Source organism: Oncorhynchus mykiss, chromosome 18 (assembly GCF_057628025.1).
Source record: "Oncorhynchus mykiss isolate SJ-2025 chromosome 18, ASM5762802v1, whole genome shotgun sequence".
Taxonomy (NCBI): Eukaryota; Metazoa; Chordata; class Actinopteri; order Salmoniformes; family Salmonidae; genus Oncorhynchus; species Oncorhynchus mykiss.
Genome location: NC_143039.1, coordinates 45,829,673 through 45,854,380, shown reverse-complemented (window position 1 = coordinate 45,854,380; position 24,708 = coordinate 45,829,673). Strand labels below are relative to the sequence as shown.

At 44.4% G+C, this 24,708-nt stretch overlaps 1 protein-coding gene across 6 annotated transcripts; it reads right to left on the bottom strand.

Annotated features, from left to right (window-relative positions):
* On the bottom strand, nt 1–23,434 carry LOC110496152 (zinc finger MYM-type protein 4). 6 transcript variants are annotated; one of them, XM_036952670.2, is made up of 28 exons: nt 22,807–23,434; nt 20,215–22,453; nt 19,028–19,177; nt 18,772–18,833; nt 18,430–18,582; nt 16,631–16,682; nt 15,595–15,850; nt 15,270–15,459; nt 14,809–15,012; nt 14,438–14,588; nt 14,176–14,291; nt 13,825–13,995; nt 13,479–13,629; nt 12,137–12,309; nt 11,760–11,910; nt 10,701–10,835; nt 10,392–10,429; nt 7,980–8,115; nt 7,530–7,642; nt 6,928–7,129; nt 6,342–6,551; nt 5,850–5,974; nt 5,499–5,676; nt 5,096–5,247; nt 4,903–5,017; nt 4,416–4,673; nt 1,734–1,866; nt 1–1,553 (listed from the first exon to the last, which is right to left on the bottom strand). In XM_036952670.2, exons 1-28 carry the CDS (start codon nt 22,837–22,839, stop codon nt 1,319–1,321), a joined length of 6,282 nt encoding a protein of 2,093 aa, XP_036808565.2. In that variant the 5' UTR covers nt 22,840–23,434; the 3' UTR covers nt 1–1,318. The 6 variants fall into 6 exon arrangements, with proteins under 6 accessions (XP_036808565.2, XP_036808564.2, XP_090064657.1 ...); XM_036952669.2 differs by having other exon boundaries at nt 19,028–19,189; nt 22,807–23,394; XM_090208531.1 differs by having other exon boundaries at nt 19,028–19,189; nt 23,059–23,227.
* Between the last annotated feature and the right edge of the window lie 1,274 nt (nt 23,435–24,708).

Sequence of the window (24,708 nt, the reverse complement as noted above, 5' to 3'; positions counted from 1 at the left end):
TTAGTTTTTCGGCATTTATTTAAAAATAATATTTGGATACAAAAGTTTCTCAGAACAAAGTCGAAGAGACGCACCTCTGAGAACCATTAATGGGGGGCACTTAATGTAAAATTGCTCGTCTTTGCAGATAAACTGTCAATATGGCCTCAAACTACAGCATACTCATTTCTAATTCCACTTTGAGGATTCAGGGTTCACTCCTTATTCCTGATATCACACCAAATCACAAGTGTTTGGATATTCTACATAGGGAAACACAGGATGACAATGCCCCCCCCCCCCCCCCCAAAACAACAGTACACATGCGTTCTTGTGTATGCATGTGGGAGCACTAATGTGTTAAAGCATTTTGGCAAGTTCAAATGACTCCAAATATAACGCAATAGACAATTAAATGGCATGGGTCTGCCTCGCACCAATTTTAGTAGGCAATGGACTTGGACAACACTATTGACAGCTAGTTATATCCCTCGGCGTTTGGTCAATGTTCTCATTCCCGTAAACAACAGCAAACACCAGAAATAGTCATATATCCTTTAACATACAAAATCACTAAAACAACGTTGTTGACATCTGTAATATTAAAAAAACAACATTTTCAAAGCGTCCTCATATTTGTAGTGATCCCAGAAATAAGAACTCTGTATTAGAAAGGACTTGGTCAGATTGACTTATGCTCCATGTGATAGGCAACTTCTTAAAAGCGTCTTCCCAATCGGAGTACATATTGATTAGGGCTGGAGAGCATTGCATCGTATTGTGAAGTGAAAGAACTTGAAAAGATCTTGTTAACCAAACTCGTTTCTTTCTATGACCACAATTATGCTCACCAGGGTTGGGGTCAAGTCCATTTCAATTCAGGAAGTACACTAAAATTCAAAGTCTCTTTAATACTTTTCAATTGGTAACACGTTGAATGGGAGTTTGGTTCACTTTCTTAATTGACTGGAATGTAAATGGTATTGACCCCAACCACGCTCACAAATGCAGTAATGTGATTCTTCTTAAAGTGATTCCTTCTGTTTACTCCACTTGATTTTGAAAGACCAGACAGCATGAACAGGGTCTCTCTTCAGTCCCAGTTGTGTGGTTGAGCGTCAGTTCATAATTGCGTTTACACACATTCCCTATACATTTTGTGTACACGACACATTCTCAGTCCATACCTTGGACACCATGTGCGAACACACAACTCTTCACACATGGCTGGAGTCCTTACGGATCAACACGTAGTTTGTGTGTGTGTGTGTGTGTGTGTATGTATGCAAACAAGAGCTTCTAACTGTGTGTGTGTGTGTGTGGGCACCATTCCTCATAGTCAATCAGTCTCGTCACTGTCTTGGTCAGGGGTCCACTCAGGGTCCTTGGATTGGGGCTCGTTTCTTTGGGGGTCTCCCAAATGGATCTCCCTGACGGTGAGGATGCGTGTCAGCATGGTGTCCAAGGTGTGGTCGTCCAGGCCCTGGGAGGAGAACCACATGGGGCTGTTGGGGACGCACGAGCGCTCCGGGAGCAGGAAGAACACGTTGGTGCGCTGCTTTACCGAGTCCGAGCTGGAGGAGAGAAGAGGGCGAGGAGGAGAGCTCTGTGTTAGAGGGGGCTAGTTTTTAAACGAGATGAGGAAAGATTTCAGAAAAGCACTTTCAAGAACAAGATATTAGTTTACAGTACTTGGTTAGATTGTCCTGCAGAATGGGGAGAATAAAGGCATGCAGTATTTGTGTGTCACTCACCACTTGGAGAGGTAGAACTCGTACAATCGGACAGGACAGCGGAGGGGATTCTCACTGTTCTCCATCATCTCCAGCACCTCCTCTTTCTCCTCGTCCTCCCTCTTCCTCTTCGCTGCCACACCGTCTGCATCAGCTACACACACACACAGGTCCATGATTACATAGGAATCAAATGTGATCTATATTGTACTTTCTCCATTAGCAAAAACAGCAGCTCACACTTAAGGCTCAATGTTTCTAGCTTGCTAAATAAATAGCTAGCTACATAAATAGATAGCCCAAAGGTGTCGAACTCAATCAGGCCGTATTGGAAAAACAACAACAACGAATTTGCAGACCAGACAACCTATTTGTTTTGACCAACAACAACAAACTGCGACAAACTGGCCATGGTTTTATTAGAAAAAATACACGTCTCTTTATAGCATTTCAACAGATTCAAACTAAAATATAGCATTTCAACAGATTCAAACTAAAAGAGATAAATAGTATTTGTCCAGCCTTTGCTGCTATGCTTGCAAATGCGCATAATATGCTGCGGATTTTGATTTAAAGTAGCCACCCTTTGCCATGATGACAGCTTTGCACACTCTTGGCATTCTCTCAACCAGATTGCATTTCAATTAACAGGTGTGCCTTGTTAAAAGTTCATTTATGGAACTTAATGCGTTTGAACCAATCAGTTGTGTTTTGACAAGGTAGGGGTGGTATAAAGAAGATAGCCCCATTTGATAAAATACCAAGTCCATATTATGACAAGAACAGCTCAAATAAGCAAAGAGAAACGACAGTCCATCATTACTTTAAGACATGGTCAGTCAATGCGGAACATTTCAAGTACTTAACGTTTCTTCTAGGTGCAGTCGCAAAAACCATCAAGCGCTATGATGAAACTGGCTCTCATGAGAACAGCCACACTAAAGGGAGACTCAGAGTTGCCTCTGCTACAGAGGATAAGTTCATTAGTTACCAGCCTCCAAAATTTTAGCCCAAATAAATGCTTCAGAGTTGAAGTAACAGACACATCTCAACATCAACTGTTCAGACACTGCGTGAATCAGGCCTTCATGGTCAAATTGCTGCAAAGAAACCACTACTAAAGGACACCAATAAGAAGAAGAAACTTGCTTGGGCCAAGAAACACGAGCAATGGACATTAGACCGGTCAGATGAGTCCAAATATGAGATTATTGGTTCCAACCACCGTGTCTTTGTGAGATGCAGAGTAGGTGAACGGATGATCTCCGCATGTGTGGTTCCCACCGTGAAGCATGGAGGAGGAGGTGTGATGGTGCTTTGCTGGTGACGCTGTTGGTGATTTATTTAGAATTCAACTTAACCAGCATGGCTACCACAGCATTCTGCAGCGATACGCCAGCCCATCTGGTTTGCGCTTAGTGGGACTATATTTGTTTTTCAACAGGACAATGAACCAACACACCTTCAGGCTGTGTGAGGGCCATTTGACCAAGAAGGAGAGTAATGGAGTGCTGCATCAGATGACCTGGCCTCCAATATCACCCAACCTCAACCCAATTGAAATGGTTTGGGATGAGTTGGACCGCAGAGTGAAGGAAAAGCAACCAACAAGTGCTCAGCATATGTGGGAACTCCTTCTAGAATGTTGGAAAAACATTCCAGGTGAAGCTGGTAGAGAATGCCAAGAGTGTGCAAAAGGTTGGCTACTTTGAAGAATCTCAAATATAAAATATTTTGAGATTTGTTTAACTCTTGGTTACTACATGATTCCCATATGTGTTATTTCATAGTTTTGATATCGTCACTATTATTCTACAATGTAGAAAACAGTAAAAATAAAGAAAAACCCTGCAATGAGTAGGTGTCCAAACTTTCGTACAGCAAAACGGATAACACCACCGCGTTCGTGAGAGACTCATCTTTCCATAAAGGGGTAGTTGTACGTTCGGACGCTACAGAAGTTTTTGTGAGAAGACCGATTTTCGGGATGTCTCATGGTCTGACAAAAACCTCTCTAGCTCTGTCCACAGATGCAGAAGTGCGACAGATGGATGGATGTGAGACGCATCCTATGCAAAAAATGAGATCTCTGGCTTATTTTTTCAAAATTATTATTATGCCAATTAGATTAGTTGGCAAAACCAAATTGCTGTTTTTGTAACAGTCCTAACGCATCCTGCACGTTCTGTGAGCATCAGAGGGGAATTCCAGAGAATCTTAGCTTAGCCCAAACGATTCAAACGCAAGAGTGAAATTCATAGAAGACAATAAATGTCACATGCCACATTGGCTTCAGAAACTGCCAGAGACCCAGACGACCTGTTATCACAGATAGTTTGAATCTATCCATTCTCTTCTACCATTCCTTGCAGGAAAAGTAGCAGGATTTTGTCTGTGATTTTGAATCAATCTAGAGAACTGAATCTGAACACATCTGAGAAATTTTAAATTAAACTTTCGAAAACTTGAAATTAGTTTATGAACTTGATACAGAATATATAAGTAGTATATTTGAAAATGTAATTACATATACATTTTATGCACTATTCATCTAATTCATTTTCAAATCGTGAAATACAAGGTACATTTATGAATTCAATGATTCAATTTGTGCGTTTAAAATAAAAAAACATATTTAATTCAAATACAGTTTCTGTTGCAACTGAACTTGCTCCATAGAGCGAAGGAGAATAGGCAAAGCACCTGCTGTCTCAGTTGCGAGGTCCTTCTTCGGGATGGGCGGGTAGAAGCGCAGGAAGTTGGACTTGGTGTTGTCGTGGATGGACTTAGTGCAGCGCATGACGTGGGCGAAGGAGAGCTGGCGGTGCTGGGCCACCGTCTTGAACTGGAAGAACTTGGTGCAGAAGAAGAGCAGCGTGTTGAGCAGCACGATGGGAGAGTAGGCCCCCAGCTGTTTACAGTCCCACAGGTACTCCTCCTCCACCCTCGAGTGCAGGTAGCCTGGGAGAGAGAGGTTCCAACATTAAAGCCCTTTCAATAAGCATACTAATAAACACAGACCACAAACCCAACGCCCTCAAATACATGAAAGGAACACAACAGAGGGGGAGAACGTGAGTTACGGTGAAGGATGACAGACGACAAGTGGGAGGTCATTCACAACAGTGGAGTAAGCAAAAGGCCTTATTACAACCTTTGAGTTATACACGGTGTGTTTGTGCAGTCTTACCACTGGCGGTTATGGTAGGTTTGAAGTCTTTCAGCAGCTTGGTGATCTCCAGGGTGAACTTGCCATAGAAGAGATCAGTGAATATGTTCTCCATGCGCCCATTCTGAAATAAGTACTGCAGAAGGAGAGGCAATCAACAGAATGATATTATCAGAAGTGAGTGTTTGAATGTGTGTGTGTGTGTGTGTCCTACCTGCTGGACGCCGAGGCAGAGATAGAAAAGACTGTCCTGGCTGTAGGACTCGCCGTTGGGTCGTTTAACTTCACAAATAAACCGACAGAGACCGTAGCTCAGCTCTGCTGTTGTGCACTTCAAAACATCCTCCTTTATCTCCATTGGCCGCGCTGTAACAGGGGGAACAGAACGTTATTCACTGTACAGAGTTATATGATTCCCGTAAGCAATTAAGGAGGCAGGTTTAATCCTAGAAAGAGGCAGTAAATTAAGAAGCAAAGCAACAAAATGTGTGATATCAGGGTTTTCAGGAAATTAACAGTTATAATATAGTCATGTTTGCCTGTGCGCGAGTGTGATATGGTCAGGGCAGTGGGTTGGGTGTTCGTGCATGCACATGTGTATCAGTGAGCAGACCCACAGCCAAATCGAGGCTTCTCCAGGTCAGGCTGGGTCTTGCTCCATTGGACCCATCTCTTCCAGGCGTCCACCCCGTACATGTGCTGCAGTTTGGGGGGCTCGCCGGGCACCACGTCACTCTTGGCCGCAGCCAGCGAAGGCACTGCTGACGCAGTCTCTGCTGCTCTCGACTTACGCTTCTGTGGGGTCAAGGGAGGGAGAGCAAGACAGCGAGAGAGAGACACACCCACAGACAAAATATTTACAAAGCATTTTAAAAAAGGAGCACTGCTGGGAGTTGAAATATGGAAATAAATGGCTGAAGGCGCTCTTTGAAAAGGGTCTTATTTAAACTACCGTTTTGGGCTCGTACCTTTTTCTTCTGTGGCAAGCCATCCCGAGCTTTCCTTCTGGCTCTTCGTCGTGGAGGAGAAGGAGGTGGACTGGGACTTCTATCCCTCTCCTGATCCCGCCAATGGGCCATCAGCTCCAGGGTTTCTGACAAAACCGATGCAGATATTTGAAAACAAACTGACGACAATGAGAGCGAGGCCAGCTGAATTGTAGTGTGTTGAATGAAAGAAGCGTTTGACTTACTGCTGCTTGTTACATGTTGAAAACATAACAGGACAGAACAACACAGAGCTAGAAGCCATTCACTATAAAGTCTCAATATGTTTTGACCATATAATTACCTTAAAATAAAAGATTGACAGCCTTCAACCAAAGTATAAGTATTCTACAAGTTATAACTTATACAAGTTATACTTCAGGAAAAAAAGTCTAAAAACTCTTAACAGATAAACATGGCTCAAATCAGGAATCCCTAATAACTGTGGAGGTGTAAAAGTCAAGCATCACTCACGGACTGGGAAGTCAGCCTCTATGTCCATGATGGGGGGTGGAGGGGTGGCGGGGACATTGATGTCCACGATGGGTCGGAGCGTCTCGTGGGCGTAGGGTCGACTGTGCCGCGATGAGACGCCAGGGGTGGGGGGTGGCTCGTCATCCCAAGTGGTGAGGAAGTTGCTCAGTTCGTCTGTGTCCAGGTCTCCACTGTAGGTGCTGACCTGGTCTGGTCCCCGGAGAGAGAAAAAAACAAAAGCATTTAAGTTATGGGACAGTCATGATGCAGAATTCAAATTAATAATAGCTTTTTATACTCTCATAAATTGCATTTAAAAGAGACTTGGTGGAAGAGCAAAGAAACAAGCTCTCAAAGCTGTAGCTTGGCCTATGAAGCCATAGAGAGGGTCTCACAGGTTCAAAGACAGTGCTTACTGTTTGTAACTCTGATTACCAAAATAGCTTAAACACCTCCAATTATATAAGGCTACGCAACAGAACATGTTTCGCAAGTCCAGGTTATCCCTTTCATGTTTTCTTCCATTTGGCGCCTAATGAACATGACCCAGAACTCATTCCAATCCCTGTCTCCCTCCCCTGGTTACCGTCTTGTACTACTGGGGCTGGAGGCCTTTCAGGGGGTTGCTCAGGGGACTTCTCCCTCCCCTCATCAGCCACCATCTCAGCCATGAGGATGAGGTCGGCCTCGAAAGGGTCAGAGGGGATCTTTTCCTTGATGTCCTGGATAGTCTCCACAATGCGCTCTGCGTTATCCAGGGTCACCGGCAGAAACATGGGCACAGGCAGCTGGAAACATAAAGGATTATTTTCTGTATTTTACCTTAATTTAAATAGGCAAGTCAGTTAAGAACTAATTCTTATTTTCAATAACGTGGGTTAACTAATGACAGATTTGTACCTTGTCAGCTGGGGGATTCGAACATGCAACCTTTCGGTTACTAGTCCAACGCTCCAACCACTAGGCTACCCTGCCGCCCCATGGAGGCTATGAGGGATGTAATTATTTGTTCATGTTGCTATTCTGGTCTGCAAGAGCATGTACCAGCCAACCACTATTCAATGGTAGTTGGTTTCAAATTAGTCCAGAGCACACAGCTCTTAAAGAGAATTTGAGGAGAAATCTGTGTGACTATGTGACTGACCGAGGTGAAGGGTAGGTAGTGCTAGATGTGGGGTGTTAACATACCGGGATGGGAAGTCCAACAGGCTGGGGGGTGTACTGGGTGTACAGGTTCATGGGGACTGGGACATACACTGGAACTGGGACAGGCACTATGATCACCTTGGGGAAATCATCATCTGTGGACCAACAAACAATTTCAAGATAAATAGAGTAGAAATAGAGAGTGTCTCTGAATATCTATATACAGGCTACACGTGTGCGTGTGTATTCAATGGCCTGTATCATAAAGCATTCATTTTTATCATGCATTTTAATAACACTTTTTTTATTTTATTTTTTATAAATGCTTGTTTTGTTTTACAACCATTTGAAAGGGGGAGGTGCCTTAAGCCTTTTGTTTGACCTTTCCCGCATGTGTTATTTTTGTATTGTATTTTCTTGTACAAATAAATACAAATATAAAGAATAAAAAACTGTGTGGTATAAAGGCTACATGCGTGTATGATATTGTACCTGTCTGGCACCCTGTGGTAGTGAAGTTGGGTTTACACATGATGCCCTTGTTCTGGACCATGGGTTTGCAGAGCAGGGCCTTGTTCTTCTGAGCCCTGGGTGGAGGTGCCCGGGGGGCCTGTGTCTGGGTGCTGGCCTGCCACACAATGAAGACAGACCGTTAAGTAACCTTAGGCCAAACCTAATTTATGCTCATTCAAGGGTTTTTCATAATTTTTTACTATTTTCTACATTGTAGAATAATAGTGTCAGACATCAAAACTATGAAATAACACATGGAGTAATGTAGTAACCAAAAAAAGTGATCAACAAATCAAAATATATTTCAGATTCTTTAAATTAGCCACCCTTTGCCTTGTCAAAAGCTTTGTACACTCTTGGCATTCTCTCAACCAGCTTCACCTGGAATGCTTTTCCAACAGTCTAGAAGGAGTTCCCACATATGCTGAGCACTTGTTGGATGCTTTTCCTTCACACTGCGGTCCAACTCATCCCAAACCATCTCAATTGGGTTGTGGTCGGGTGATTGTGGAGGCCAGGTCATCTGATGCAGCACTCAATCACTCTCCTTCTTGGTCAAATGGCCCTTACACAGCCTGGAGATGTGTTGGGTCATTGTCCTGTTGAAAAACAAATATAGTCCCACTAAGCACAAACCAGATGGAATGGCGTATCGCTGCAGAATGCTGTGCTAGCCATGCTGGTTAAGTGTACCTTGAATTCTAAATAAATCAGTGTCCCCAGCAAAGCACCATCACACCACCTCCTCCATGCTTCACAGTGGGAACCACACATGCAGAGATCATCCGTTCACCTACTCTGCGTCTCACAACGACAAGGCGGTTGGAAGCAAAACATTCTTACAAAAGGAATGATTTCCACTGGTCTAATGTCCATTGCTCCTGTTTCTTGGCACAAGCAAGTCTCCTCTTCTTATTGGTGTCCTGTAGGAGTGGTTTCTTTGCAGTAATTCGACCATGGAGGCCTGATTCACGCAGTCTCCTCTGAACAGTTGATGTTGAGATGTGTCTTACTTCAACTCCTAGAAGCATTTATTTGGGATGAAAATTCTGAGTCTGGTAACTCTAATGAACTTATCTTCTGCAGCAGAGGTAACTCTGGGTCTTCCTTTAGTGTGGCGGTCCTCATGAGAGCCAGTCATCATAGCACTTGATGGTTTTTGTGATTGCACTTGAAGAAACTAAGAATTCTTGAAATGTTCCACATTGACTGACCATGTCTTAAAGTAATGATGGACTGTCGTTTCTCTTTGCTTATTTGAGCTCTTCTTGCCAAAATATAGACTTGGTATTTTACCAAATAGGGCTATCTTCTGTATACCACCCCTACCTTGTCAAAACACAACTGATTGGCTAAAACGCATAAAAAAACTAATCAAGGCAAAGGGTGGCTACTTTGAAGAATCTAAAATATTTTGTTTTGATGTCATCACTATTATTCTACAATGTAGAAAATATAAATAGTAAAAATCAAGAAAAACCTGTCATGAGTAGGTGTTTCAACTTTTGACTGATACTGTAAATCTGGCGGTTTAGAGCGACATAAGTGGATAAGTGCATAAGAGGAATCCAAGACCGCTCTCAAGACAGGCCTGGTTGTAGCTAGATATGTTTGAGTCACGTCAGGGACAAGTGTTGCATTTTAGCTAACCCTTTTCCTAACCTTAACCTAATTATCCTGACCTGCCAATTTAATTCTCCTAACTTTTAATGAAAAGTCACTTCTGCTCATCCAAACTGGCAGACCTGCCATGTGAGCAGTCTGAGTATCCACAACCTCGATAGTGCGCTCTCCGTGCGAGAAGCCAAAGCAACTGCTCCGTTTGGCTGCTGCTCAGCGCTCACGAGACAGCTGCCTGCACAGTGCCACACACAGCTGATGACAACCACATTACGAGAATTTGGTAATCAAGGCAGCCCTTCTACTTAGCCAGAGTCGGATGAACTCATGATATGGACATTTGTGTCTGTCTCCACGTGCATCGGAGGTAAAGTCAAAGGGTAAAGTAGTGACTAGCTACAACTGGAGCAAGGCGCAGAAGACTGGATGGAAGGGGAGGGGGAAATGACCTTGTAACATATATAGATTTGTATTTTATTTTCTTAACTATATTAGCCTAGACAGTTTTTTTTTTTTTAACAGAATGCTCCACACATTCCATATTTCTACAACCTATGTTTAAAACTATTCCAGTACTGCCCGCTCCTGTGGACTGTCGATCCTGTCCTGAACTTGATTTTAGAACTTCACTCCCATCCCTGCCGGAATCCCGTGAGGTCAAATAGATTTCAGTTCCCCTGCATTAAAGTCAAATTAAGTGGAAGTTACAATTCAGCCCCATACGCATAATACATAAACATATAGACAAAAGAACACATATGCACAACTTACATTTCCAACATACTTCACATGTCTGCTGGGAACAGTCCCTGTCATGAAGCAACAGAGCATGAGTCAATAGAAAAACACCACAGGCCTGCTAAGTAGATCATTTTTCAATCTAAATCAGCTATAGCTTAATCACCTGTAGCTTAATGGACGTCAACAGGCTATGCTATTAGCAACGACAACTCAAACCTACTCAAAGAGATGATTAAGGATGGTTTAACCCCTCTGTGGTTGAACCCCTCTGTGGTTGAACTTGATAGTGTTTAAGGCCTGTGTGTATTGAGTAACTGATAACTGTGTGTGTGTGTATACCTTGCAGGGAAGTGTTGGCGTAGTTGGGCTGGCCAGTGGGGGAGCTGGCTAGTGAGATTACATTGGCGATGATCGGATCAGACACACTCGTAACAGTGGTAGTATTGGAGGGGGATGGAGCGATTGAGATGGCCACTAGAAGGATGTGTGGAAGAGAAAGAAAGAGAATGAGATAAATGTTGCAGTCATTATTATACAGTGCCTATGGAAAGTCTACACGCCAATTGGATTTCCTCACATTTTATTACATTTAGTTACAAAGTAGGATTAAAATGTATGTCATTGTCATTTTTTGTCAGCGATCTACACAAAATACTTTGTCAAAGCGAAATAAAAATTCTAACATTTTTTAAGAAAATAATTTAATGAAAAATAAAACACAATACCTTGATTAGACAAGTATTCGCCCCCCTGAGTAAATACATGTTAGAAACACCTTTGGCTAAGATTACAGCTGTGAGTCTTCTTGGGGGGACAGAGGAAGGGGTAGTCAACCCCTATAATTTCACAGAGTGAGTCCTTATAACTTATGTCAATTGTTAAGCCAAATTTGACTTCTGAACAAATTTAGGCTTGACTAAGCAAAGAGGGCGAATACTTATGCAACAACTATATATTTTAGTTATTTAATATTTATTATTTTAAAAATAAAACTCATATTTTTTCACTTTGACATTATGGAGTATTTTGTGTAGATCAATGACGAAAAATGACAATTAAAAATATTTCATTAACACTTTAATGCAACAAAACGTGATAAAAATTCAAGGGGGTGTAGACTGGCTTTACTGTGATATACAGCGGATGTAGACTAGTCAGAACAGAAAGTTGCAGTTGAGTTTAATTCTATACTTTTACATAGTTGTGATAAAACAAAGAAATTATCTTCTTACACAATCTCAAGTAATTATTATTTTACCACAAATTGTTAAAGGGACTCCAAGTCTTTATGACAATTTGTGTACCTCTCAAGCATGAGCTTTGACAGGCAACATAATGACATGTAATAACCCATGATGACACATTACAATGTCCTATAACACACTACATAAATCCTACCCTTTTGTCCCTGGGGTTTGCCCTGGTTCTGGGTCTGCAGGCTGCAGAAGTCGAGCAGACACTGGAGGTTGCAGAAGTGCTTCACCTCGCCCAGCATCGGCAGGGTCTCAATCAGCTTCCCCTGGCGCTCGCACGCGTCACACTTAGCCACCTGAGTGAGGAGACAAGCATGATGTAGAAATACCAGATAGAGCATATCTCGTAGAATAAGAACTCACATAGCAGCTATTTTCTAGAATGTATTTTCTAGAAAAGTAAGTATTTTCAGATCAGTGTTAAAGACGAAAAAGACATGCACAGGAGACGAGTCCTAAGTATTGAGCCTCATTGAGCCCTAGGTGTCTTGCTCATTTCCTTAGCGTGGTTCCTTCTCTTACCTGGCAGAAGAGCAGGGTGTAGTGGGACTTGCACTCGTCCGAGCAGAAGTCCTCCAGCTTTCCCCCGTACTGGCCTGTGACGGCCTTCTGCGCAGTGGAGGCGCAGTAGGCACAGATTTTGCAGTGTTTCCCCCAGCGCTTGGTCAGGTCGTGCTTGTAGAGCAGCTTACAGCCTGGGTATGGAGGAGAGAAGGGAGAAAGACAGGGAAGTTGAGCTTTGTACACCAAGTCAAAATTGTTATCAGTTCGACTATGATGATCAGAATAGTCTTTCAAATGAAAAAAGTAATGCTTATTACTGATAGCCATGACATGACTAGGGAATCGCCAGGGACCTCACAATACATTATCACGATACTTAGGTGCAGATACGATATGCATTGCGATTCTCTCGATTCTGTATGTATTGCGATTTGATACTGTGATTTCATTGCGATTCGATGTTCCAAATATATTGCTCACTATACTATGTCTGCTGCAGAGAGACCAGAGAAAGCATGAGAACATTTGTTTTGATCAGTCACGGAGAAGAAAAAAAAGAAGAGAAAGTGTTGAAAACACCTTGGCTCAACTTAAAAAGATGGACAACGAGCTATAGGATGAAAAACAGTTTCGGCGCAGGTACAGCCGACTAGTGCTAGCTAACGCTACTAAATATATATATAAATACATCTCTATTATGATCGGTATGGTCTTTTTTTGCCATCTATCAACCACTCAACGCTCCCACCGCTCTAGGTCCCCACTCTCTGCTCGCCTTGTCACGCTCTGCTTCATGACACAGGTTCAACACAGTCAGACTGCAACACCTCAAGGGGCTATAGTCTTCCAAATAAAGACTTCCAAATAAATAATACCCATTTCTGACAGACATAAGTCGTGATGATAAAAGTAGAAAAAAGGTGATTTGTTGGGGCTGTCAACTTATTTTGTGTTATGATGGCAAAGGAAACCAATAAATAAATAAAAATGTATACCTTGAGGCAGCAGACCTATTAAAACCATTTCCTGCTGTCAAATTAATAAATCGCCCTCTAGTGGCTTCAAAAACTTTTTTATTTATTATTAAACCTGCAGAAAATCTGGTGTTTCAATGTCGAACGGGTTTGTTATATTTCAGTCTTCTGTGATGTATATAAAGTGTAATATTGGGATGCAAACTCAAAATGGAATTCATATAAACTCTATATCTGACATGGTACAGGTGTCTCCTTTTTTTAAGCACTTAACCATGTGTGTGAGGTGTTTGTTTTGTTTAAGACTACCAAGAAACACTGTGTGACACTGACTTAGCCCACTGCAATAAAGGGTTAAAGACCATGTTTTCAATCACCCTCCTAACCTTCGCTGCAGAAGGTGTAGTCCCTCTTATTGATTCTCTTGACCTCCTTGGCTGGCTTCTCAATCTTGCAGTACTCGCAGCGTGCCATCTCGTAGTTGATCTTCCTGTACTCCTCAGAGCAATTTACCGAACAGAGGAATACCATCTTATCCTGTAGGGTTGCGCAGACACACATTCAATCAATTCTATAGCAGTTTTAACAGGGAGTTGTGTCTACCTAAATAGAGTGGAGGTGTGTTTGTGAGGGAGTTCAACAAAATGGACAAAGAGGGAAAGGCAAAGAGGAAAGAGAGAGTCAGAATGAGAGATGGGATAGAGGCAGAGAAAGAAAACACCATTTAAGTACCTTGAACTGAATGAGCTCGGGCTTGGAGGAGAAGAGGCGGTGGCACTGGAAGCAGGGCAGACGGGTCCCTTGGGATACCTTGTCCCTGGTCTGGGCCGCGGGCGGAGCTGTGGACCCTGTGCTGGGGGCCACATTAATCTGGCTCTGGGAGTTGCTCTTATTGAACTGATCCTACAGGTCCCAGAAACATAACATTGTGTCAGTGCAGGACAACAAAGAGTAGAGTGCAGGGTAAAAGAGGTGTAAAATATCAAAAGTGTTCGAGCCGCAGTGAATGATTAAATTGCCGTCTTTTCAATATTTCTATTCTAATTCAACTGAGCTAATGGATTAACCCAGAGGTGGTGTTACCTGAAAGGTGACGACACAGTTCATGGTGCAGAAGTTCCGGATGGAGCCGTCCGACATGGCCAGGTGGAAGGAGGGCACCACCTTTTGACCACAGGTGTTGCATTCTACCCGAGCACCTGGGTTGAAATGAAGGAAGGAGAGTGACTTATGAATGAGTGCGTGAAACAAAGAGTGTGTAAGTGAGTGAATAAATGATAGAGAGTGAATGAGTGTGTGTTTGTGACAGTGAGGTATGTTGCTGAGGTGGTTAGCCTAACTATACCCGAGGAGCTGACAGTCTGTACTTTGTGGGCTGTAACGCAGCCAGTAGAGCAGAACATCTCCAGCTTGCCCTCAGAGTCGGCGCTGTCGACCATATCCACCGGTGAGCGGAAGTTGCGGCACATAGTACATGCCACAGGCTTCTTAGCTTTCTGAAAAACCAGACCGAACACAAAAGGGAGTGAGGGTGACTGCTTTTGCTTGCTTCAACTTACAGGTAGATGGTTCTTACGTACTGGAGGAGAAGATCCAAGGTCCCTCCCTCGGACCTCCTCTGAGTTTTGAGAGCAATTGAGAAAACAAGAGAGGTGGAAAGCAAGGACTTGGCTTTTTCTGACTGCGTGAACTGCATCTCAGGGATCCCATTCTTACCTGTTTGAAGGTGGCGACACAGCCGTCGCTGCAGAAGGTCTTATTGACCCCCTGCACGACCAGCACGGTGACCTTGCCGTAGCAGTAGTTGTTGCAGCTCTGGCAGCTGTTCATGGACAGCTTGTTGGTGGAGCGGAAGCGCGTGAAGCACACCTCGCTGCACAGCTTGTGCATACTGCCCTGGAAGATCACCTCGTGTTTACTCTGTGGGGGAAAAGAACAAGGAGCAGATGTTGAGACGAGACGCCAATGGAAGAGGTGCAGGAAAAAGACGAAAGGCAAAAGTACAGTTTTATACTTAATTATGTCAAGTATGTCTCTGTGGCGTCGGCCCACTATAAAAGTGTAATTCATCCAAAATGTTCACTTCCTTGTCAGCTCTGACATCAATTTTATATTGCCAATTTTGATACTTCAGGCGACTCCCACACTGAAATGCGCAAAGATCTTAAGCCCCTTACAACGCAGGCCTTCTTGCACATGCTGCACTTGACGGCCCCTGTCATGGTGGACAGGGAGGAGGAGAGAGTGGAGACGGCAGAGTTCCTCTTGAAGTTGAAGGAGGAGAGGCAGGTCTGGCTACAGAAGTCCTTCACTGTGCCCATGGTGTCCACAGGAGTTGTGATCACGTCCTTGGGGTTAGCAATCTCCCTGGGGGGGGGGTGATAAGCTCATTAAAACATAATTTATACACAATACATTAAAGCTTGGCAATGTCAGAAGTCTTTTATCTTATCTTTATTCATTATCTGCATACGCCATCGGCACGACAACAGCAGGACTCACTTGAGGCAGTAGTGGCAGGGTTTCTTGGCTGGGCCAGTCATCTTGACGGGCGGGGGGCTGTAGGAGGTGAGGCAGGACGTGGAACAGAAGAGGTCCGAGGAGCCCTTCCTCTGGTAGGCCGTCTGGCCCTTCAGCAGCACCTTCTTACAGGCCGAGCAGGCCACCCGCATAGCCATGGGGATCAGCGGAGGGATGGAGGAAGAGGCTGGGGCAGGTATTACAGTCTTAGGCAGGGCAGCCACTGGCGTGGATACGGCTAATAGTGGAGAGAGGGATGGCGAGGATGGGTGGAGATTGAGGGAAGGGGGGGGGAGAAATGCATAACCTGTAAGGTGGTAGTCAGTCATCTTTTGCTCCTGGAGAGCTTGCGGTAGACTATAAAAATACACTCCAAAGCCCAGGGACATTTCTGGCATTGGAAATAATTGGGCGGGCTTGCATAATCTTTTTTTTTTTTATACATATTGGGGATGTTAAAAACGCTTTCAGTGTAAACGACTAATACCAGAAATAAAAGCATGTAGAATAGATAATGGCCCTATATATTTTTATAACAATCTTTGAGAACTAACAATTACCAAAATAAGAGCTAGAAAGTGAAGGAGAATTTAAAATAACAAATACAATTTATTTAGCAGTATTCATTTTTGTTATTATGAACACAGCATTAGCCATGGCAAAATGCATAGAATTGTAGGAAATTAGATTTAAAACTGCAAAGTTCTCACATCCATGGCAGAATATGTATATTCACAAGAAAATAGCTGTCTCCATGGAGAAAATTGTAGAATTGCAGGAAATGTAATTAAAAATTAAACAGTCTACACCGCCAAGATAATGGCCTTTAAAATGTTCTCCTGAATTCAGCTGCGCCTACAGGCCGACCTCACCCATTGGCGCTCCCCCTGCCACGCCCACCACCTAAACCCCTTTCTGATTCAGAAAAGAAATCTGCAGCTAGGTTAAGACACAGCTTAGGGCTTGACCGACCACTAATGGGTCCTGTTGTGTACAAATATTAAAGTCCCCTGCTCACCGTTCGTAGTTGGGCAGCCGCCCACAGAGAAGACGTTGCTGATTTTCAACTCCTGTAAATAACAACGGTGACATACATTTAACATGCACACAGGATTTGGGATTAAAAAACACACACACACAGCTTGAACTATACGCATTGATATCAACTAGAGGTCGACCGATTAATCGGAATGGCCGATTAATTAGGGCCGATTTCAAGTTTTCATAACAATCGGAAATCTGTATTTTTGGGCGCCGATTATCGTTTTTTTTTTATTATTATTCTTTTTTATACCTTTATTTAACTAGGCAAGTCAGTTAAGAACACATTCTTATTTTCAATGACTGCCTAGGAACTGTGGATTAACTGCCTTGTTCAGGGGCAGAACGACAGATTTTCACCTTGACAGCTCAGGGGTTCCAATCTTGCAACCGCATAGTTAACTAGTCCAATGCTCTAACCACTGCACTCCACGAGTAGCCTACCTGTTACGCAAATGCAGTAGAAGCCAAGGTAAATTGCTAGCTAGCATTAAACTTAACTTATAAAAAACCATCAATCATAATCACTATAACTACTAATCCAGTTTAGCAGGCAATATTAACCAGAGTCAGAGTATATGCAACAGTTTGGGCTGCCTGGCTCATTGCGAACTAATTTGCCAGAATTGTACGTAATTATGACATACATTGAAGGTTGTGCAATGTAACAAGAATATTTAGACTTAGGGATGCCAGCCGTTAGATAAAAAACCGAACGGTTCCGTATTTCACTGAAATAATTAACGTTTTGTTTTCGAAATGATAGTTTCCGGATTCGATCCTATTAATGACCAAAGGCTCGTATTTCTGTGTGTTATTATGTTATAATTAAGTCTGATTTGATAGAGCAGTCTGACTGAGCAGCAGCAGGCCCGTAATCATTCATTCAAACAGCACTTTCGTGCGTTTTGCCAGCAGCTCTTCGCAAGCACAGCGCTGTTTATGACTTCAAGCCTATCAGCCTAATGGCTGGTGTAACCAATGTGAAATGGCTAGCTAGTTAGCTGGGTGTGCGCTAATACTGTTTCAAACGTCACTCGCTTTTAGATTTGGAGTAGTTATTCCCCTTGCGCTGCAAGGGCCGCGGCTTTTGTGGAGCGATGGGTAACGATGCTTCGAGTGTGGCTGTTGTCGATGTGTTCCTGGTTCGAGCCCAGGTAGGGGCGAGGAGGGGTACGGAAGCTATACTGTTACACTGGCAATGCTATAGTGTCTATAAGAACATCCAATAGTCAAAGGTATATGAAATACAAATGGTATAGAAATAGTCCTATAAATACTATATTAACTACAACCTAAAACCTCTTACCTTGGAATATTGTCTCATGTAAGTCTCATGTTAAAAGGAACTGCCAACTTTCATATGTTCTCATGTTCTGAGCAAGGAACTTAAACGTGAGCTTTTTTACATGGCACATATTTTACATGGCACACATTACTTTCTTCTCCAACACTTTGTTTTTGCATTATTTAAACAAAAATTGAACATTCATTATTTATTTGAGGCTAAATGGATTTTTATTGATGTTTTATATTAAGTTAAAATAAGTGTTAATTCAGTATTGTTGTAATTGTCATTATTACAAATGTAAAATAAAAATTGTCTGATTAATCGGTATCGGCTTTTTTGGTCCTCCAATAATCGGTATCGGCTTTGAAAAATCATAAATCGGTCGACCTCTAATTTCAACGTACGACTTCCATGTAACTCACAACAGAAATGTCCAGTTAAGACTTGGCCGTTGCTGAGGACCAGTGAGATTAGAGATGCCGTACCTCTGCTGCGTCTGGTTCATCCTTGACGCCCTCTGAGAGGACTGCTGGAGCCAGGGCCTGATCATACTCCTCGTCCACGGGCTCATCCTTCACCTTGACCATGGAGATGGTTTCCACGCTGGTGGACACAGGCTCAGCTGCCAACTGGGCAGACTGGGTCGACCGCAGAGAACATTCAACAACAGACGACAAATTACAGAGGTATTCTGACAAAGCCTTCACAACACCTGAAAACCTTTAACACTCATAAGCAGTGACCAGATTTCTGCCACGCTTAAGCTCGTCTAGTCTCTTGGGCGGGAATGAATTCACTATCGTTTGTGACGGAGAGAGGATACTCACAGCCACAACTTTGACTGGCTGTCCTGCCACTCCATTCTCCAGCCCTGCAGGACAGTCGATGCCTGCAAAACAATAGGTCATTCAGCGTGTGAATTTAAAAACCAAAACAAACTGTAAAACCATTACTGAGGAAGTGCACTCATTAGCATCTGAATATTGTGAAGGACCACACTAACATTCAGGTATTCGGGTCATGTGGGAACATTATGTAGCCAAAGACCGTATATTCCAAAGACAGACCCTTGTGGCCTCTCACCTTCACTGTTCTGTGGGTGAATAGCTTCGCTAGAGGTGGTGGGACTGGGGTGAAACGGTTTGACATCTTCAGATTGGTCCTCCTCCATAGGCAGAGACGAGCCGCTAGCCTTCACAACGCTGGTCTCCTCAGCAGGTTGCTCTGTGTCTCCTGTCATGGAGACTTCATGTTTGAAGTAGTGTGTGTAAGATGACATGTTTAAACTCTGAGGACTTTCGACACTGGGGCATTCCAGTAGCAACGGAGTAGAGCAGCCTTTCTTAAAGTATGGGTTGCGACCCACCTGTTAATGGTGAATCGCGACGTGTCAGAGTAAATGTATAATTATTTGACTCCCGGGTGGCGCAGTGGTCTAAGGCATCACAGTGCTAGCTGTGACACCAGAGACTCTGGGTTGGGAGAGACAGAGGTCGAGAGCCATGCGTCCTCCGAAACACAACCCAACCAAGCCGCACTGCTTCTTGACAAAACGCACATCCAACCCGGAAGCCAGCCGCACCAATGTGTCGGAGGAAACACTGTACACCTAGCGACCTGGTCAGCGTGCACTGCGCCCGACCCGCCACAGGAGTCTCTAGTGCGCGATGAGACAAGGATATCCCAGCCGGCCAAACCCTCCGTAACCCGGACGACGCTGGGCCAATTGTGCTTCGCCCCATGAGCCTCCCGGTCACGGCCAGCTGCGGCAGTGCCTGGGCTCGAACCCAGAATCTCTGGTGGCACAGCTAGCACTGCAGGTCCGTTAGACCACTGCGCCACCCGGGAGCCTTATTTATTGTATTTTAATAGCAACCGTTCCAAACCTAGACAGATACGTGAGTGTTTTTAATAAGTGGAAATAAACAGATATTCATATGGATATTTCATTTCATTATTTGTTTTTTGTCTATATTTCTTTTGTTTTTGGCATAACGGCAATGAAAGAAACCAATATTTATGTATAGTTTTCATAAGCTTGGGTCCCAGGAAAACACAACATTTCTAATTTGGGTCCCAGGCTGAATAAGTTTAAGAACCCCTGGAGTAGAGTGCCAAGCAAGACATCAAAGTGTTTAGGGTAGCAACACACAAAACACAAACAAATCCAACCTGAAGAAATGAATTCAGCAAACTATGGAAACAATTGACAATCCAGATCCTAAGGTCATATAGCCAACAAAAAGCTGCAGGCAGCAGTCTCTTCTTACCTGTATCCATGATACAAGGCATGGAATTAGTCTTCTCCACTTGCCCGGTCTTGCTGGGTTCCTCTACCTCGTTCTCTGTCAGTGAGTCTGTCCCCGTGTCCATCTTCTCCACCTCATCCCCATGATCCAGGGAGTTGCTGCTAAAAGCAACCATTTTGCCTTCCTCTTCCACAGCTGTTATCACAGGCATCCCCTCCAAGTTGTCTTCCTCCTGCATCTGGTCATCCTCCACTTTGATAGCATTGACCTCCATCTCATCGTCAGCATCCACTACTCCCATGTCCAGGGGTATGTCTGTTTCTCCATTAGTCTGTGAACCACTTGTACTGCCTATTTTTTCCACAGTCTGGGGTGCATCTGTCCCAATTTTCTCTCTGACTGTCTGAGAGGCATCCGCACGGGCTGTTTCCGTCTGAGAGGCATCCGCACGGGCTGTTTCCGTCTGAGAGGCATCCGCACGGGCTGTCTCCGTCTGAGAGGCATCCGCACGGGCTGTCTCCGTCTGAGAGGCATCCGCACGGGCTGTCTCCGTCTGAGAGGCATCCGCACGGGCTGTCTCCGTCTGAGAGGCATCCGCACGGGCTGTCTCCGTCTGAGAGGCATCCGCACGGGCTGTCTCCGTCTGAGAGGCATCCGCACGGGCTGTCTCCGTCTGAGAGGCATCCGCACGGGCTGTCTCCGTCTGAGAGGCATCCGCACGGGCTGTCTCCGTCTGAGAGGCATCCGCGCGGGCTGTCTCCGTCTGAGAGGCATCCGCGCGGGCTGTCTCCGTCTGAGAGGCATCCGCGCGGGCTGTCTCCGTCTGAGAGGCATCCGCGCGGGCTGTCTCCGTCTGAGAGGCATCCGCGCGGGCTGTCTCCGTCTGAGAGGCATCCGAGCGGGCTGTTTCTCTGTCCGTCTGTGAGGCATCCGCGCGGGCTGTTTCTCTGTCCGTCTGTGAGGCATCCCCACGGGCTGTTTCTCTGTCCGTCTGTGAGGCATCCGCACGGGCTGTTTCTCTGTCCGTCTGTGAGGCATCCGCACGGGCGGTTTCTCTGTCCGTCTGTGAGGCATCCGCACGGGCGGTTTCTCTGTCCGTCTGTGAGGCATCCGCACGGGCTGTTTCTCTGTCCGTCTGTGAGGCATCCGCACGGGCTGTTTCTCTGTCCGTCTGTGAGGCATCCGCACGGGCTGTTTCTCTGCCCGTCTGTGAGGCATCCGCACGGGCTGTTTCTCTGTCCGTCTGTGAGGAATCCGCACGGGCTGTTTCTCTGTCCGTCTGTGAGGCATCCGCACGGGCTGTTTCTCTGTCCGTCTGTGAGGCATCCGCACGGGCTGTTTCTCTGTCCGTCTGTGAGGCATCCGCACGGGCTGTTTCTCTGTCCGTCTGTGAGGCATCCGCACGGGCTGTTTCTCTGTCCGTCTGTGAGGCATCCGCACGGGCTGTTTCTCTGTCCGTCTGTGAGGCATCCGCACGGGCTGTTTCTCTGTCCGTCTGTGAGGCATCCGCACGGGCTGTTTCTCTGTCCGTCTGTGAGGCATCCGCACGGGCTGTTTCTCTGTCCGTCTGTGAGGCATCCGCACGGGCTGTTTCTCTGTCCGTCTGTGAGGCATCCGCACATGCTGTTTCTCTGTCCTTCTGTGAGGCATTCGCACGGGCTGTTTCTCTTTCCGTCTGTGAGGCAGCCGCACTGTCCGTTTCTCTTTCCGTCTGTGAGGCATCCGCACAGGCTGTTTCTCTTTCCGTCTGTGAGGCATCCGCACTGGCTGTTTCTCTTTCCGTCTGTGAGGCTTCCGCACTGAGTGTTTCTCTTTCCGTCTGTGAGGCATCCGCACTGAGTGTTTCTCTTTCCGTCTGTGAAACATCCGCACTGGCTGTTTCCCTGTCCGTCTGTGGAACATCCACACTGGCTGTTTCTCTTTCCATCTGTGGAACATCCACACTGGCTGTTTCTCTTTCAGTCTGTGAATCCTCTTTACTGTCCATTTCTACCACAGTCAGCAAGGCATCTGTTTTTACTGTTTCTTCCACCATCTGTGAATCCTCTGCATCGGTTTCCCTCGCATGTCCTGAATTACCAGTATCCCCTGCCCCGTCTATAATTGAGGAGAAACATGCACTGACTGCATTGGTAGCATCATCCCCATTGTTCCCATCTGCCGAGGCTATATTGCTGTGTGAGGCTCCAGGGTCCACTGAATCCATTGATGCTCCAGCCTGAGATGGCTGCTCTGTCTCTTTGTCTGGCTCGCCTTTATGCTGAGGAAAGTCAATATTCTATTAGTAATAGTCCTACAAGTAGTGTCCTGAGTTTTTCCTTTCTACGTGACCTGACCAGGAAAAAGTAAAGACCCCAGTTTACAGATGAATCAAGTGTCATGGCTATTGAGGGAAAAGTCTAACTCATGCTTGCAATCAAATACCAACTTTGGGAGAACCAAATAGAACCAAGTTGGAGCGTGCAGTGTTTGTTTTAGATTGTTGATTTGCTCACGCTAACTAAATCTGCGCGGGAAATGAAGGGGAGGGTCGACAATAATTAGCTAGCTTGTTAACTAGCAGAATAGGTCATCGCTAGCTAACGTTAGTATTCATTCAAAAACGTAAATTACCTCTGAATGGTCAGCTTTCTGGGATTCAGCCATGGCTTGCTTATTATGGCGAAAGTCGGCTAGCTCTTATTGTCACTCACTCACAATATAGGTTAACCAATGTCCACCAAACTATACTAAAAACGGAACTGAGGCTTACCAGCTAGCTACCATGCATTAGCTACTTCCGCCCGCCTCCTTGTTGTGGAGAAAGCTAGCTAGCTAAATAGCAACGATATGTAGCCTACTAAAACGAGTCTTAATTTGAATTACCGAATAAGGTTCTTAAGCTTTTCCATGCATAAGACATTAACTTCGATTATACCAATGCCGGTGAGTTATAACTTTACAGAAGTCAAGTCCTTTGCAATTTCACTCTGCAGAGCTCATCAAAGAAACTCGCACAACACACGCCCGTCTCCTGCGTAAACATGGCAGACCTGGCTATGTCATTTCCTGTTTGACATCTAGCAAGCTACAACAGAGTTTCTAAACCATACTGTACTGCAGGGATATTAAACTGTTCCGTTTATCAATTTTAAAAGGTACGTTGATCACTTCCCCGCAAAAACCCGATGTCAAAAGTAGCCGTTGTTAATATTCTCCAATGGGAGAATTTGTTTTCCTGTAGTCCCGCCCATTAACTGCTGTCAATCAATATCACCCAAAGTCCCAGTTACAGCCAATCAGAGCTGCTAACAGGAGTATAGGGTCTGCCTGCCCGCCTATCCGCTTTTTCACAGCATATTAGATCGCTCCACTGCCTGATACACCAGTATCCTTTGCATGGTCATTCTGAAATTTGAAGTGGTGGTACAGCATTCACTGTTGATGGTGCCTTAGCAGACGTCAGACCTTTCATACTTGCGTTTATACGGATGTACCACGCCAATCATGTCAATGCGGAGCCCTCCACATTATTACAACATTTGAGAGGAGCACTGCGATGTGGTATAGAGCTGATTTGGCCTCTGCATACCTCCGGAGGCTCTGAAAATTGCGTCACACCCTCCGACCACATTTTCAGTTCAAGTTTAATTTAAGAATTAGCCACTTTTTTTCAATTTTCGCCTAAAATGACATACCCAAATCTAACTGTCCGTAGCTCAGGCCCTGAAGCAAGGATATACATATTCTTGGTACCATTTCAAAGGAAACACTTTGAAGTTTATGGAAACGTGAAAGGAATGTAGTATAATATAACACAATAGATCTGGTAAAAGATAATACAAAGAAAAAATCAACCATTCTTTTGTATTTTTTTGTACCATCATCTTTGAAATGAAAGAGAAAGGCCATAATGTATTATTCCAGCCCAGGTGCAATTCAGATTTTGGCCAATAGATGGCATCAGAGTATGTGCAAACTTTTAGACTGATCCAATGAACCATTACATTTCTGTTCAAAATGTTGTATCAAGACTGCCCAAATGTACCTAATTTGTTTATTAAAAACTTTTCATGTTCAAAATTGTGCACTCTCCTCAAACAATAGCATGTTATTATTTCACTTTAATAGCTACTGTAAATTGGACAGTGCAGTAAGATTAACAAGAATGTAAGCTTTCTGCCAATATCAGATATGTCTATGTCCTGGGAAATGTTCTTGTTACTTACAACCTCATGCTAATCGCATTAGCCTACATTAGCTCAACCATCCCGTGGAAGGGACACCAATCCCGAAGATGTTTTAAATTGGCTATAACTCAGCAGCAAGTTAAAAAAACACAAAGGACTCAGCTATGGCTATCATAAACTTGATCAGATCAACATCTAGCCTGCAACATCCCTTGTTTGGCAACCACTCACATGCTAACCACACTGCTCGCAAGCGTCTGCGTAGCCGGGTGCTAAAATAGAACTTGGTTCTATTTGTGACGCTCAACTGCTGCAAGTCCTGCCTCTGAAATCTCCTCATTGGTTT

Coding starts and splice junctions, on each gene's coding strand:
- LOC110496152 (XM_036952669.2), bottom strand. CDS start 22,839: ATGGCTGAATCCCAGAAAGCTGACCATTCAGAG. Junction 19,190..20,214: donor GCCTTGTATCATGGATACAG/GTAAGAAGAGAC, acceptor TCAAACATGAAG/TCTCCATGACAGGAGACACA. Junction 5,975..6,341: donor AGAGGCTGACTTCCCAGTCC/GTGAGTGATGCT, acceptor CGGTTTTGTCAG/AAACCCTGGAGCTGATGGCC.